General features: G+C 44.0%; 1 protein-coding gene across 6 annotated transcripts in view; it reads right to left on the bottom strand.

Moving 5' to 3' along the window:
- The window catches only part of myo9aa (myosin IXAa), a 133,835-nt gene that overhangs the window by 98,486 nt on the left and 20,517 nt on the right, over window positions 1-14,832 (bottom strand). For all 6 annotated transcript variants that reach the window (XM_080771918.1, XM_080771920.1, XM_080771923.1 and 3 more), the window contains exons 2-4: window positions 9,767-10,216; window positions 8,572-8,803; window positions 7,481-7,804 (exon numbers count right to left, since the gene is read on the bottom strand). In XM_080771918.1, coding sequence (XP_080628044.1) covers window positions 7,481-7,804; window positions 8,572-8,803; window positions 9,767-10,113 — 903 coding nt within the window. In that variant the 5' untranslated portion in view covers window positions 10,114-10,216. The remainder of the gene's footprint in view (window positions 1-7,480; window positions 7,805-8,571; window positions 8,804-9,766; window positions 10,217-14,832) is intronic.

Here is a 14,832-nt window from a genome sequence, read left to right as displayed (position 1 = left end):
AAAAATAATAGGCTACTCTTAAAAAAGTGAAAAAGGAAGGCAGTCTGCACACCGTATCTCAGCTCCCAGGTAAATTTATTGAAGATACAGTAACAACGTTTTGACCCTTAACCAGTCAGGTATGAGCTGAGATACAGTGTGCGGACTGCCTTCCTTTTTCATTGTACGAATTGTTTGTTCAGCACCTGTTCATTTTTTAGATGTGCGTGCTCCCCTTTGGACTCTACCCTTAAAAGAATACCTGTTAATCTCCTGAGAGGACAGAGAGACAGAGGATGAGGACACAGAGACAGACGAGAGGAGGACACAGCTAATAGTTGTTCGGCCTCTCTGAAGGCACGGTAGCACTTTCCTTGTTTTTTCCATTTCATTTTGTATTTCATTAACTGCTCAAGGGAAGACATTATTGATCTGCAGATTTGTGATGTGTACCGTAGTTATTTTGTCTTGCCCCCTCACACCCACTCAGTCAGGATGCATGGTCGCACAAATCCTGCATCCCACCAGTCTTATTAAATGTAAAGGTAAACACCTGCAAAGCAAACGTCTGAACAGAGTGACACCTGGACTGAATGTCCTTAGTGGTAGTTACACACGCTGACGACTGCTTAGAGCAGGAATACTAAAAGAAACAGACATGTTATCAGTTCTTATCTCAGCCCTTTTCCATGGAGCACTGTGACTGTCTGGAACGGTGAACATTTCTTTCACCCATCAATTTGTCAAAGGCTTGTCTCTGCGTATATGCAACGCATGTGGCTTCTTCAGACACATATAGGACTAAAAATAGAGGATGAGGCAGATGCTCTGTGAAACAGCAGTTATGTTTCCCAGGCAGAGGATATACCGTTTCCTGCACCGAAGTTATCATTACTGAAGAAGAGCAATAGAAGACAAAACGGGTCTCATGCAAAGAGACAAGATCCAAGTACAGTATATACACCATAATCTGTACAGGCTTAAAGAATTCAGGATAAAGAATATATGATACTATATAGTATATAATATAATGCAATATACACCATAAGCTGTACAAGCTTTAAGCACTCAGGATAAAGTAATACGACATTCTTTCTGAAGCCCTCCTCCTCACTCACATCTGCGTTTCATTTATAGTTGCAGAGATAACCAGCTAAAACAAATACTTCAAGCTTTGTTTTAATGGGAAGATCTGTCATATCTAGCATCTAGCAGCACGTAAACGGTGATGGACAGTGGATAAGTACTAGATAGGATGAGAGCAGATTTACAATTTAGGCATTTAGCAGACGCTCTTAATCCAGAGCGACTTAAATTAAGCAAGAACAAAAAGCATCATACATCACATAAAATCAATCAAATTTATCAAGAACGTAACAGTGGAATATCTATATAATGAAACTATACATATATACTATTATGCTATACATATGTACTGACGTGCTATAGCTAGTTGGCTACATACAATGCAATTATAGTGCTGTCTACATAACATGCTATAAATCTGTATCAAATGCTATCTAAGTCTACAGAAATGCTATCTAAGGGGGTAGGGTAAGTGCTATGGGCCATGATGGAGTCTGAAAAGGTGAGTTTTCAGACTACGGCACAAGATTGGGAGTGATGCTGCAGTTCTGACTGCAATGGGAAGTGCATTCCACAGTTTTGGAGCCAGAACAAGGGAGAAGAGTTTGGGACGTGTGGAGTGTTGTCCCGGCGTTTTTAGTGAGGGTACTTCCAGCTTCCCTGCGTTGGCTGATCTGAGTGCGCGGGAGGGTTTGTAGGGTTCAATCATACTTGCAAGATATGGGGGAGCCATACCTTTGGTTGCTTTGAATGCCAGCATCAGAGTTTTGTATTCTGTGCGGGCAGCGACTGGGAGCCAGTGGAGGGAGCGGAGCAGGGGGGAGACATGTGAGAATTTTGGCTGGTTGAAGACCAAGCGAGCTGCAGCATTTTGGATCAGTTGGAGAGGCTTAAGTGCACATGCTTTGTTGGATACTACAACGCTTGCCCAAAAACACAGTCGCACCGGGTCTACAGCTGGCGGAACTGGCCTAAAACATTGTCGCACCGGGCCTACAGCTGGCGGAACTGCTTAGCCTGGTATTCCTAAACGTATCTTCAGTACACTATGCCTAAATGGTTAAACCTAACCTTACTCTAACCTTAGTGGGCTTTCACACCCAAAGTTCGCTTATAGAAGGTCTGGATCAAGGACCAAATTTAAATTGTTGCATTTAGATTTTGGTCCGGTTTCAGGACATCAAACTTGGAGAGGAGAGAACACACGTTATCTTAACACTCGTCCATTCACTCCCATCATAACTTTGCGGTTGTGCATGCTGTGTACCATGCAGTGTCAATTGCTTGTAAATCTGTTATTTTTGCGCATGACACAACCTTGTACTCAACCACAGCGCCGGCTCATACCAATAGTGATTTTCGTAAATTTCCTATATTTGGTCCTCTATAAAGTCTGACTGCTTTCAGTCAAGTTAAAGTAAGCCTTGCAGAGACATGAGGCCCATAGGGCAGGAGCCTATCTTCTGTCCACACCCCGTGGACATGACGCTAGTATGTCGCAGGGACTTACCCCCAATCCAACCCTTGATGCTGAGTGCCAAGCAGGGAGGCACTGGTCCCATTTTTCAGAGTCTTTGGTATGACCCAGCCGGGGATCGAACCCCCAGTCTCAGGGTGGACACTAACCACAAGGCTGCTGAGCTGATCTTTACCTTAACCCAAGTAAAACAAATAGGCCTACAAGAATACAAGAGCCGCCCCACCCCAGAGAAGTTTTAAGGTGAGATAAAGATTGAGAGAAAAAACAAATTCTGTTGCACAAAATAATAACTGATGCATTCTCCTTTTTTATTACTTCTTTTGCACAAGAGTAATCACGATAACGTGCTGCTACTTGTACCGTGCGTCTCCGATCCAGGCATCAATCTACATACATCAGTCCAACAATTGATTAGCATGAACACACTTAAGTGACGGGGCTTGTCAGGACGGTAACAGTTAACCACTGCTATTGGCAAGCCTCCAAAGAGACAGAGACGTTTGTAAGTGATATCTGCCATGAAGAGTTAACATGCTGCATGTGGATCTGCATGCCTGGACCCCAGTGGTGGTAAAAGTACTCACACATTTTATACCTCAATGCAGAAATACCAGTAAAAGTCAAGTATTCAACATTTACTTGAGTAAAAGTACAAAAGTAAACTAAGACTTTAGTAGACTAAAAGTAAAACTTTTCAGATGACTAAAATGTAAGTAAAATTAAATGAAATTTTGTTCAAAAGACAGACTAAAACCAGATAAGAAGTTGCTGTCAAAATTAACACATTTCTAGCGTTTTCAAGGACATATATCCATTGTCAATGCTCAAATGTTACAGTAGTAACATATTCTGTTACCCAGAACCTGCAGAACTATTTTATTGCTATTAGTTATGCTCTCAAATTAACTATGCCTAAAATACCTAGAACCCAGAGATAATACAGTGCATTACAGTAAAATAAACACAGAGCTATATAATACAATTAGTTGTATGTATGTACTTCCTAAGGTCCTATAGTGTTCTTGGCTTTCGGCCAAGATTCTTCGCTAACCACTCGTTAGCCGAAAAGAACATGTTCTGCTAAACTCTGCCGGCCTGTTTGTCTGCCTAGCCTGTGGCGCTAAGTTGTGATAACAGCGAGGGGTGCTGCTAAGCTTTCTGGCCGCTTAACAAGATGTGACACTGGGCCCCCCCACCATCATGCGGAAAACTTGCACTACTGCATAGACTCATGCTCAGAGGCAACTTATATGCAACTTATTTCTGCATACCACATACATACTTGTCTCTATAATTACCCAATAGAGAAGCATGTAGAAGGAAATGAAGATGAAGTATTGGTCTATGACGTTATGAGCTGCCCGCCCGCCTGCCTGCCTGCCTGCCCGCCCGCCCGCCCGCCTGCCTGCCCGCCCGCCTGCCTCCCTGCTTGTCTGTCTCTCAGCAGCAGCCTTCAGTCCAATGGGGAGATACAGTAGGTAATCTCTAGTGTGCAAACAGTTAGCCGCTGATTCTCTGCACTCACAAACTACTCAGTGGTGTTGCTGCATTGGAGATTAACCAACCGTGCTGCTTACGGTACGCATTAACAGGAGAGGAGACAGGCCAGTCAATAGCATAAAGGGTAGTACAATACAGTGTGGACTCTGGAGGGCCTGAAAGAGACATGCCAGTCAATAGAACAGGACAGTATAATACTACAGTGTGGACTGACTGAGGCTACCTGAAGGAATATAGCACATAGGACAGTAGAATAGTGTGGACTGAGGCTACCTGAAGGAATGTAGCACAGGACAGTATGTACGAGATGTAGCTTAGGACCGCGACAAACCAGAATTCCCCTGTTCTGTTCAATGGAAGAGGAACATAATCAACAGTCTGTGGTGACGACAAACGATACTCTACTCCTAAAATATGATGATGTCACTGAGCGGAGCCTCGTCTGGTACTGATACACTACTGTGCTTATGATGGTAGGATGAAGGCGTTGGGCAACGTTCTGGAATGAACATAGCCTTGGTGATTTCCTCCATCTCTATATATTGACCTTCATCAACAAATAAAATCTAGACATAAAATATTAGGGAGGGAGTCCGAGGGACTAGTGGAGAAGAGAACTAAAAGACAAGTCATTTAATGATTGGGTGCACTTGTTTTTCACTCTGAAAATAGCAGATCTACAAGTTCACTTGTAGATCCATTTTCAGCATGAAACAAGTATAAATCAGGCATTACGACGCCATCAAGGCACCGCCTAAATACATTACAAATAAAACATTAACTTTAGTCGACTAAAACTAGACACCAAAACATTTCAGAAGACTAAAATAATTATGACAAAAACTAAATGACATTTATCATTATTCAAAAGACTAAGAGTAAAACTAAGTCAAACTTTACTGTCAAAATCAACACTGATACAGAACTGTCAACTGTGCCTAGATGATGGTAGAAACTAGAAAGGCGTTGAGCAACGTTCTGGAATGTATACACGTCTATGTGTAGGTGATTGAAAAACAGGAGAGCAAAGAATGTGTGGCTGGCTGTGAATTAGTCAAAGCTTTCTGGACGGGCCTAGCTGTGTGGAAGTGACAAGTCCCACAACTCTGAGAATATGACTGGAATGTCTTGAGGCACGCGGAGGTGGTGGTGCAACAGTCTCTGATCTAACCACTGCTGGCGAGGCCTCTCTGCTTCCTTCACTGACACCTTTAGAGTGGGAACACGTTACACTGTGTGACTGTGAACGCTGTTGGAAAAAGTACTGAAATGTACTCAAAAAGAAAAAGTAACAATACTGCAATGTAGAAACACTCTGTTACAAGACAAAAGTCTGGAATTGAAAATGTACTTGAGTAAAAGTACAAATGTATTGGTATCAAAATGCACTTAGAAGTACCAAAAGTAGAAAGTGCTCGTTGTACAGGATTTATAAAGTGGATAAAAAAAGATCTTTTGAAAATAGCAGATCTACAAGCTCACTATGCGTCGCAGCGTCGCAAGCTTGCAACCCATTGTGAGCTTGTAGATCTGTTAATGTTTGTTTTGTACTAATAATCTACAAAGTAACTATTTGGAAACACTCCAGTAAAGTAAATAATTCCTCCTGTACTTGAGTAATGTACTTAGTTAATTTTTCACCACTGACTGTGAATACCGTATGCAGTAAAAAATGTTAAGCCTGATTTCTATATGGTTGCACACCGGTGTTCATCTATAACGGTACATCAGCTATTGTCAGTGGCACTTGCCGCTGACAATAGTATAAAATCCAAACTTATGGTTTATGTTTTGTTTTGAATGGTTTTCAATGAGTGTCTATTCTTCGCCACACGTTCAAAAGCCTTTTTAGGTGAGCAGTCAGCATTCTAGTAAGAATTGGGACATTAGATCCACCACAACGTTACAATGTTACACCAACACTACGGCTGTAAACATTGGTAGTCCTACTACCTAATGCTTAATGTTACACCAACACCATGGCTGTAAACATTGGTAATCCTACTACCTAATGCTTAATGTTACACCAACACCATGGCTGTAAACATTGGTAGCTCTACTACTGTACCTAATGCCTACTGTATGAAGAGAAGCTCCTCTGTGTACTACTGTATATAATCCACACGCAGCTGGACTCAAACTGTAATGAAGCCGTTTATGGAGCAGACATAACTCTGAGCGGGTCCTGGAGACAGATTGTTTTTGCCAAAGCACAGTTGCATAACTAATATATATTATACAAGACACACAGCAGCTCACATGAACACCAAACCAACACGCATGCAGTAGTTAATCCACATGATGAACATAGGGGTGGAGGTGTCTCAGTGCTAGAGTGGTGAACATAGGGGTGGAGGTGGCTCAGTGCTAGAGTGGTGAACATAGGGGTGGAGGTGGCTCAGTGCTAGAGTGGTGAACATAGGGGCGGAGGTGTCTCAGTGCTAGAGTGGTGAACATAGGGGTGGAGGTGGCTCAGTGCTAGAGTGGTGAACATAGGGGTGGAGGTGTCTCAGTGCTAGAGTGGTGAACATAGGGGTGGAGGTGTCTCAGTGCTAGAGTGGTGAACATAGGGGTGGAGGTGGCTCAGTGCTAGAGTGGTGAACATAGGGGTGGAGGTGTCTCAGTGCTAGAGTGGTGAACATAGGGGTGGAGGTGGCTCAGTGCTAGAGTGGTGAACATAGGGGTGGAGGTGTCTCAGTGCTAGAGTGGTGAACATAGGGGTGGAGGTGGCTCAGTGCTAGAGTGGTGAACATAGGGGTGGAGGTGTCTCAGTGCTAGAGTGGTGAACATAGGGGTGGAGGTGGCTCAGTGCTAGAGTGGTGAACATAGGGGTGGAGGTGGCTCAGTGCTAGAGTGGTCGCTTGGCAACCGGAAGGTTCCCGGTTTGATCCCGGACTCCCCCAGAGTTATGGACCATGGACCATTTACCAACACCGAACCAACACGGCTGCTGTAGTTTATCCACGTGAATGGTATTCATCCCTTTTTTCTGCATCATTATTGGTCGAGGCTAGAGTGATGCAACTTATACAGGGCAATCGTGCATTTTCCGTGGACAAATATGTGTTGTCGACAACAATGGTATACAAACAAAAGTGGCGTTCTCCTTATCAGAGTAGTCACAATAAAACCAATCTCTCTCAAGAACAGATTCCGAGCTGTGCTGCTGAATCTGTCGACAGGGGCATTCAGAACGTGTGTATACATTGGGGATTAGTGGAAAGAAAATAAAAGCACCCCACGGGAAGAGGAGGGCTAAGGGCGGGACCAAACAGGCCAACATCCTGTTATCCACATTCTACTGGGCAGAGCCCCCAGAGGATTTTATTTTGGCCCATGGCTTCCCAGAGTGCAATAAAACAAATTAATTCAGAGTATGAAACCTCTTTCAATCAAGCTCATGGTACCAAAATGTGTGTTTGTTTTTTTGTGTACCTCCAGTACTGGTCCTGCCCCGAGGATGATCTGCTCCACCCCGCTGGCGAAGCCCTTCTGGCTGAGCGCCGTCAGGTGGTGGATGAGGAAGTTGGTGCTCTGGGTCTTGCCCGAGCCGCTCTCCCCGGAGATGACGATGCACTGGTTCCTCTGCCGCTGCAGCATGGCGTGGTACGCCACGTCGGCCACAGCGTAGATGTGCGGCTCCAGCTCGCCCAGCGCGTGGTTGTCGTACATCTTCACGTACTTGGGGTTGTAGATGGGCAGGAACTTGAAGGGGTTGATGACGATGAGGATGCTCCCCACGTAGGTGTAGATCCGCTCCTGGTGGGGGGGGGATTGTCACGACTCACGATTATTACATTTACAATTATTCGAGAGGGTCGCAATTATTTTTGTCATGATCTTGTTGAAAAATGTTCATACAAACATTAGCTGTAATACGCTTAAGTTGTAAGCTTGTAGATCTGCTATTTCCGCTATTTTTCAAGTATAACATTTATAAACACTTTTTCTTGTTATATTTGTCATGTCATGTGCCCTGTGCACTTTTTTATGACAAAGCCTAAAAGCCAAACAGAATTGTAATTTCTACTCACTAAATGTTCCAATTTCCAATGCCAAAAAACAAATTAGAATCGTTAACTAATTACTTGTGAGACAATTAATCGTCAACCTAAATGTGTAAAGGGCCTTTGAAGCGATATAACGCGTCTATAGTTCATTTTCAATTAGACCTGCATTTTTGCGCGGAGCACTGGGGAGCAGACGCGATGCGACAATGCAAGTGTATTTACGTGAGCGCGGTCCCGTGAATTTGTTGCGCGCATGCTCGTTTCATGCATACGCCTGCGACTCACCAGACCTGGATACTGTGCTCTGTTTTTACGCTTGCGTTGTTGCGCCCCTCTTGAGCAGACCTGGAGGAGACCTGTCGTTGATCCAGGCAACAACGCCTGCATTCCTCGCTTCACGTCTGAAAGGCCTTTAAAGGCTGACAGCAGCCCCTACATCTCCACGATACGATCATTGTGAGTGTTTTTTGTCATCACGATAAACAATAACAGAGACTATGGTTCTGTGATCCCTACCTGGCGGAAGCGTGAGCGCAGGTTGTCCAGCAGAGAGCGCTCCGTCAGCTCGGGCAGGCGGCACAGGTCGGGGTGGTGACCTCCGCGCGGCTCGGGCTGCGGCAGCAGGCCTCGCTCCACCATGTCCCGCCTCTCCTCCGTCACCTGCAGCCACATCTGGAGGCTGCCGCCGTAGTGGATGGAGCCGTCCAGGTTCTTGAGGCGAAGCAGGAAGCGGTAGTCCTCCCCCCCGCTATGGGATGGTGTGGAAAAGAGACCAAAATGAAAATGGATTACTTATTTCTCTGGACGTATTCCCTGCCGTTGACAGAGATCTACGCCAAGTCTAATCCAACGCTTCACCGCCGATGAGGGAGATCTCTAACCTGACGCTGCCAGATCCAAAAAGCTTGCTACACAAATTTGTTTCACAGCTTATTGGGATCTGGGATCGCGGAAGCAAATTCGATGACGGGGCTGTTCCTTTTTTTCAAGATGCTTGGTAGATGATTGGATGGGACCGTCCAATGAATACCGCCCTCATCTGGCAGCGTCAGGTTAGGAGATCTCCGCCACGTGGTCTTGTCAGTGGTTTAAGATAGATCGCGCTCTTCGCCAACGTATGAATGGTTCTAGGTTGCTAAGCGACAGATACAACCGGAAATGAAGTCGTACATTTTGCCTGCCATCCGCCTCCACGTTATCAGATTTAGAAAAAAAACACATTATGTTCCCAATATGTGAACTGGAAGCAAACAAACGCTGTGTAGAGTGGCTGCACTGGCGGACGATCAAACTTTTCTTTCACCCGGAAAATACATTCCGAGTTCTGACTGTAAACGCGATCATGGGTTCTTTAGTTACCGTATATGGGCCATTGAATGAAGCTTGTTTTGACCAACAACGCAATCTGGGAAAATAATCTGAGATTTTCCTAAAGGCTGATGGCAGGCGAAATCCTCACTTCCGGTTCATGTCCGGTTGTATCCGTTGCTTAGCAACCTAGAACCATTCATGCGACATTTACTATGGGCAGGGTTTGGACGACAATATAGCCTTTGCCAGCAACAGATACATTTTTTTATTTAAAAATAAATAAATAATAAATAATAATAAAAAAAGCACACAAACATATATATACATATATAAATTAATATTCCATTTCTATCCTATTAAGGATTAAATGGAACATTGTATAAATGGGAGCCATCCGTACCCGCCGGCGCAGAAGGAGCGCTGCTCCAGAGCCACGCGCGGCCACAGCATCATCCTCTGGACGGGGCAGTCGCTGGGGTTGAGGATCCACTCCTCGCCGCCAAATTCCTTCACCTCGGCCAGCACGTAGCACTTGGCCCGGTCCAGCTCCAGCCGCTCCAGGACCCGCTCGATGGCGTCGGCGGCCGTGGTGGTCTTGCGGGCGCTGACCGGGCAGTAGATGGTCCCCTCGGCCAGGTCGCCCGGGTAGATGCGGACGGTGAACTCAGAGTTCTCGAAGCGCTGCCGGCGGCCAAGAGTGCCCATGCCGCCGATGCCTCCGCCACCCTCGCCATCACGAGCAGTCATGGCGGAGCAGAGGGGTTCCCATTAAGCACGTCCTTCACTGGGCCTGGAGCTTCAAGGTCCTTCACTGGGGCTGTGGAGGGGAAGCAGCTTCAAGGCATCACCACTGTGAAGAAGGAGACACATAAGATCATAACAGGATCAATAAACACACAGATATGAATGATTCTGTCCACACAGCAATCACAGAGCGCCGAACAACTGCAGGCTACATTAAGCTACAGGTCCGCAGTGTCATGGAGTAGGTCTCACTCAGCTGGACGAGTGCTCCACCTACACATCTTGATCTACTTGACAATATTCAGAGGAAGGCCCTCAAAATAATTGGAGATGACCAGGACACAACTCTACATCACCAGCCTTAACCACAGAAGACAGACAGGTTGCTGTCGATACAGTATTACAGTCCTGTACAAAATCACACTCCCCCCTCTGCCCCATGGACCTCCAGGACATGCTCCCTCTAACATACTCCCCCCTCTGCCCCATGGACCTCCAGGACATGCTCCCTCTACCACACACACACACACACACACACACACACACACACACGCACACACACACACACACACACACACACACACACACACACACACACACACACACACGACCTTTCACCACACTGCTGCCTACCAGAGCATGTAGTTGATTCCATCACAGACAATGGTCTTCAAACCTATAAAAACAGTTCATAGACATCTCCTGACCACCCCTCACTCTAATGAAAAATAAACAAATAAAAACCTGGCAATGTAAAAAGAAAAGCAGCAGTGATTCGACCCTCCATCTAACGCTCGCCAATTTAAGCGCATCATGGCAAAAATGAATCTCACCAGATCATTTAGTCAGATCCTGACACAAACTAACTCCCAATGTGCTAAAGTATGTAATCTACAAAAGTACCGAATGCCAAACATGCACACTCATGACCGGGAAAGGATAAATCCTCTGGATCTGTTGGATTAACATAAAAACACACATGTCACAAAGTCGTACGCACGCACACACGCACAGCTGCCATCCTCTTACTGAATACACAATCACACCATTCACAAGTTCCCTCTTTAATACACAGCGGAGGGCCATGGGGTTAGTGTGGACTAGTGTTAGTTAGTGTGGATTAGATAGTGTGTGTCTGTGTGTGTGTGTGTGTGTGTGTGTGCGCGCAAGATTTTAGTATAATACCGTAACTGTGCATAACTGCCAATACTGACACTAATACGGTCTTATATGTATGTATATATTTATTTTATTGTATTATAAGTTCCCACATCTTCTTCCTGTTTTAGTTGTGCATTAGAAATTGAAACCTGGCTTACAAAGAACATCCACAATGCATTAGCTGCCAAACAACACAGTCCCCTCTCTGTCAGATATACCAGGAACCTCTTAGTTGTGTTGCCAGGGCTTTAAAAACGGCACACAGCGGGTATAAAATAAAACAGGAAATGGAACAGGGACGCATAAAGGCAGCGCACCTCCAGCTGGGACCTGATAGAATGCTGCACCATAACATTGCTTGGTCATTTCCTGTCAGTCCTCTTCAACCTTGTGTTGCCATAGCAACCTGCATGTAGTAAACATGTGTTACAACAGCTATGTGCCACTTTCAAAACACAGACACACACATGTGAAACACAAACCCAGAGAGAGAGAGAGAGAGAGAGAGAGAGAGAGAGAGAGAGAGAGAGAGAGAGAGAGAGAGAGAATACGGCTGTCACAATTCCAAATTTAAGTTGGTGATAAATTGTCACAAATAATTGCGATTAACGATTGAATTGTGTTTTTGGCATTGAACATTGGAACTTTGATATGAATCTAAGTGAAATTTCAGATTGCCTTTAACGCTTCGTAATACAAAATTGCACAGGGCAGGGCAGATATGCCAAGTAACTTAAATAATGTATACAAAGACATTACTGACATTTACTGACAATTTCACACTGTAATTCTTTATTTGAAATAGCAGAAACATTGTGACACGTGGTAAGCTTGTAGATCAGCTATTTCTGCTTTTTTGTAAATGTTGTGAATATCTCAAATAATTGCAAGAGAGAGAGAGAGAGAGAGAGAGAGAGAGAGAGAGAGAGAGAGAGAGAGACACAGAGACACAGAGACAGAGAGAGATGCCCAGAACAGATGGTCAGCTCACTGCTTAAAGGATAGGAGGAGATTTAGGGTTGTGACAGTGTTGGGCAGCACTACTGGCCGACCATCAGATGGTGTCTGGCTGGGGACAATCAACTAATGGATCCTCCTAGGAAAACAATCACATTACACCTCCACTGCTCCTTGACCACCCTCGACAGACAAGACAGACATTATCAAACCCTCTACACTCAAGACATGCTATACGTATATGGTCATGAACACTGGCCATACCCGTTTTTCATTGTGCATTTTTTGGTCAAAGTTGATCCCATGCCAAAGCGACAGCACTCGTCCAGCAGTCTGCCGCCACCCAGGCGGATGCGTGCACGTGCCGATCTGCCGCAGCAGCGCGACCTCAACATCATCAGGGATCTCCATATATGGACATATGTCCCTTAGGTCTTGTGCATTTTTGGTCAAAGACACTGACCTCATCTAACCCTGGATAATTAACCATACATGGAAAAGACTGGATCATCACCTAGATCTGCATACTGTATATGGAGCCGGCCAGCAACTCTACATCTGACCTCAAACCTCAAATCCTTTCATCTCCATATATGGAGCTGACCTGTTCGGACATTCCCCACCCGTCCTTCGTGTTCTGACATTCCATATGTTGATCTGGTCTCATAAAACCTTGTACACACACTTGTGCGTGAGTGCGTGCGTGCGTGTGTGTGTGTGTGTGTGTGTGTGTGTGTAAACCTATAAAGCTCTGACATGGTTACATCACGTAGAAATGCCAGGGAGAAAGAATGTCATATAACCTGTATTGAGGTGGGTTGTTTTAAAGACACAGAAGCCCCTAATCTTCTGTACTCCCACTGCAAGACTTCATAGACCATATTAACATTGTGTTAAAAAAGTTCAATATTACAGCTTTTTTTTTCATCAAATCAGTATTTATTTTATGATCAAATAAACTGATTAGTTTGATGAACTACGCCAATATATAATATTAAATACGCCAATATTCCAATCGCGATCACCGGCAAATCAGAAATGACCTCCGAACATGGAGATCTGACCAACACCGTGGTCTGTCAAGCGATTACACCGTTTTAAAGTGGATTTTCATGACAAGCAACTCGGCGGTCAGAGCAGTGACTGTTCAAAGGTAACTTAGAACCTGGCAGTGAAACCTGAAACCCCATTGTTTAATCCCGGCAATAAAACTGTTAAAAAGGGAACATTCCCTGCGTTGCCGTCAGATGGGCTGCAGTGGAGCTTCGCCGTAACTGTTGCACACCTACTCCTTTGTCCAGACAAGCTACAGAATGTGAGGGTCAAAAGAACACAGTAATTGTCATTTGCGTTGTGAGCAGTTTTTTCCAAACAGGTGGTCACACTGGACGTTGGACCACCCACGATCAGATGGAATCTGGGGTCACCAAGGTTAAGATTAACAACACCACATTTATCTGGACTTAGATCTGACTTTATGCAACTTGCAGCAAAACACAGAGAGAAACAGGCTGGACTTATTTGAGGGAATACGGTGCTGCTGCTTTCAGTTCTGTCCCACTTCAGTTCCAGTGGTGGAAAATAACTAAATACATAATTAAGTAAAATTTTGAGGTACTTGTAGTTTTTTTGTACTTTATTTCCAATTCCAATACTTCTACTCCACTACATCTCAGAGGCAAATATTGTACTTTTACTCCACTACATTTATTTGAACACTTTAGTTACTAGTGACTTTGATTATTATTACAAGACCTAGCCTACATTAAACACTTCATCCCTATACAATACATTTTGGCCATTTGAAAATAGCCAATCTACAAGCTCACAATGCAACGCATTGTGAGCTTGTAGATCTGCTATTTTCAAAATATTTTAATACATTTGAAATGGGACATTCCTCATAGTGAGTACTTTCTACTTTTGGTACTTTAAGTAAACCAAAAGTTTTGATGCCAATCATTTTACTCAAGTTAAGTACCTTTTGAATTCCGGACTTTTACTACTGTATTTCTACATTGCAGTATTGATACTTTCACTTAAGTAAAACAATTGAGTACTTCTTCCACCACTGTTCAGTTCAGACATCACTGATACATTTCTTCTGCACTTCAGATCTTAACCACATGAACCCCAGCATCTCTATTCTGTGAAGATATCAGAACTAAAAGCTTACAACACATCACAATGTGCCACCTTGTCGGCTTGTAGATCAGCTATTTTTGTCAATGGGATTTGGTGTAGATGGAAAAAAAGTGGGCAGAGCCAACCCCAGTCTTATTAGTTGACATATAGCCGACATTTACGGTATAGATGTAAGTAGTACTAAAGATAATACATATCTGTGCCTATATAAATCATAACTAGGCCTGTCACAATTATTAGATAAAACCCAATCAATTATGTTTGCATAATTGTCATAATCGTTTCCATTTTCCAAAAATAGATCAACACGCTTACAATTTCTGCTATTTTTTTAAGTATACAATTATTAAATATAACAGTATCATACTACAATTTCTTTATATATTTTAATTATTTGTCAAATATGGCCTAAAAGGCTCCAATGTTCAATGTTGAAAACTCGTTAAATTAAATCGTCAA

Source organism: Protomyctophum bolini (genome assembly GCF_963924005.1).
Source record: "Protomyctophum bolini genome assembly, chromosome: 1".
Classification (NCBI taxonomy): domain Eukaryota; kingdom Metazoa; phylum Chordata; class Actinopteri; order Myctophiformes; family Myctophidae; genus Protomyctophum; species Protomyctophum bolini.
This window is presented reverse-complemented; position numbering and strand designations above follow the sequence as displayed.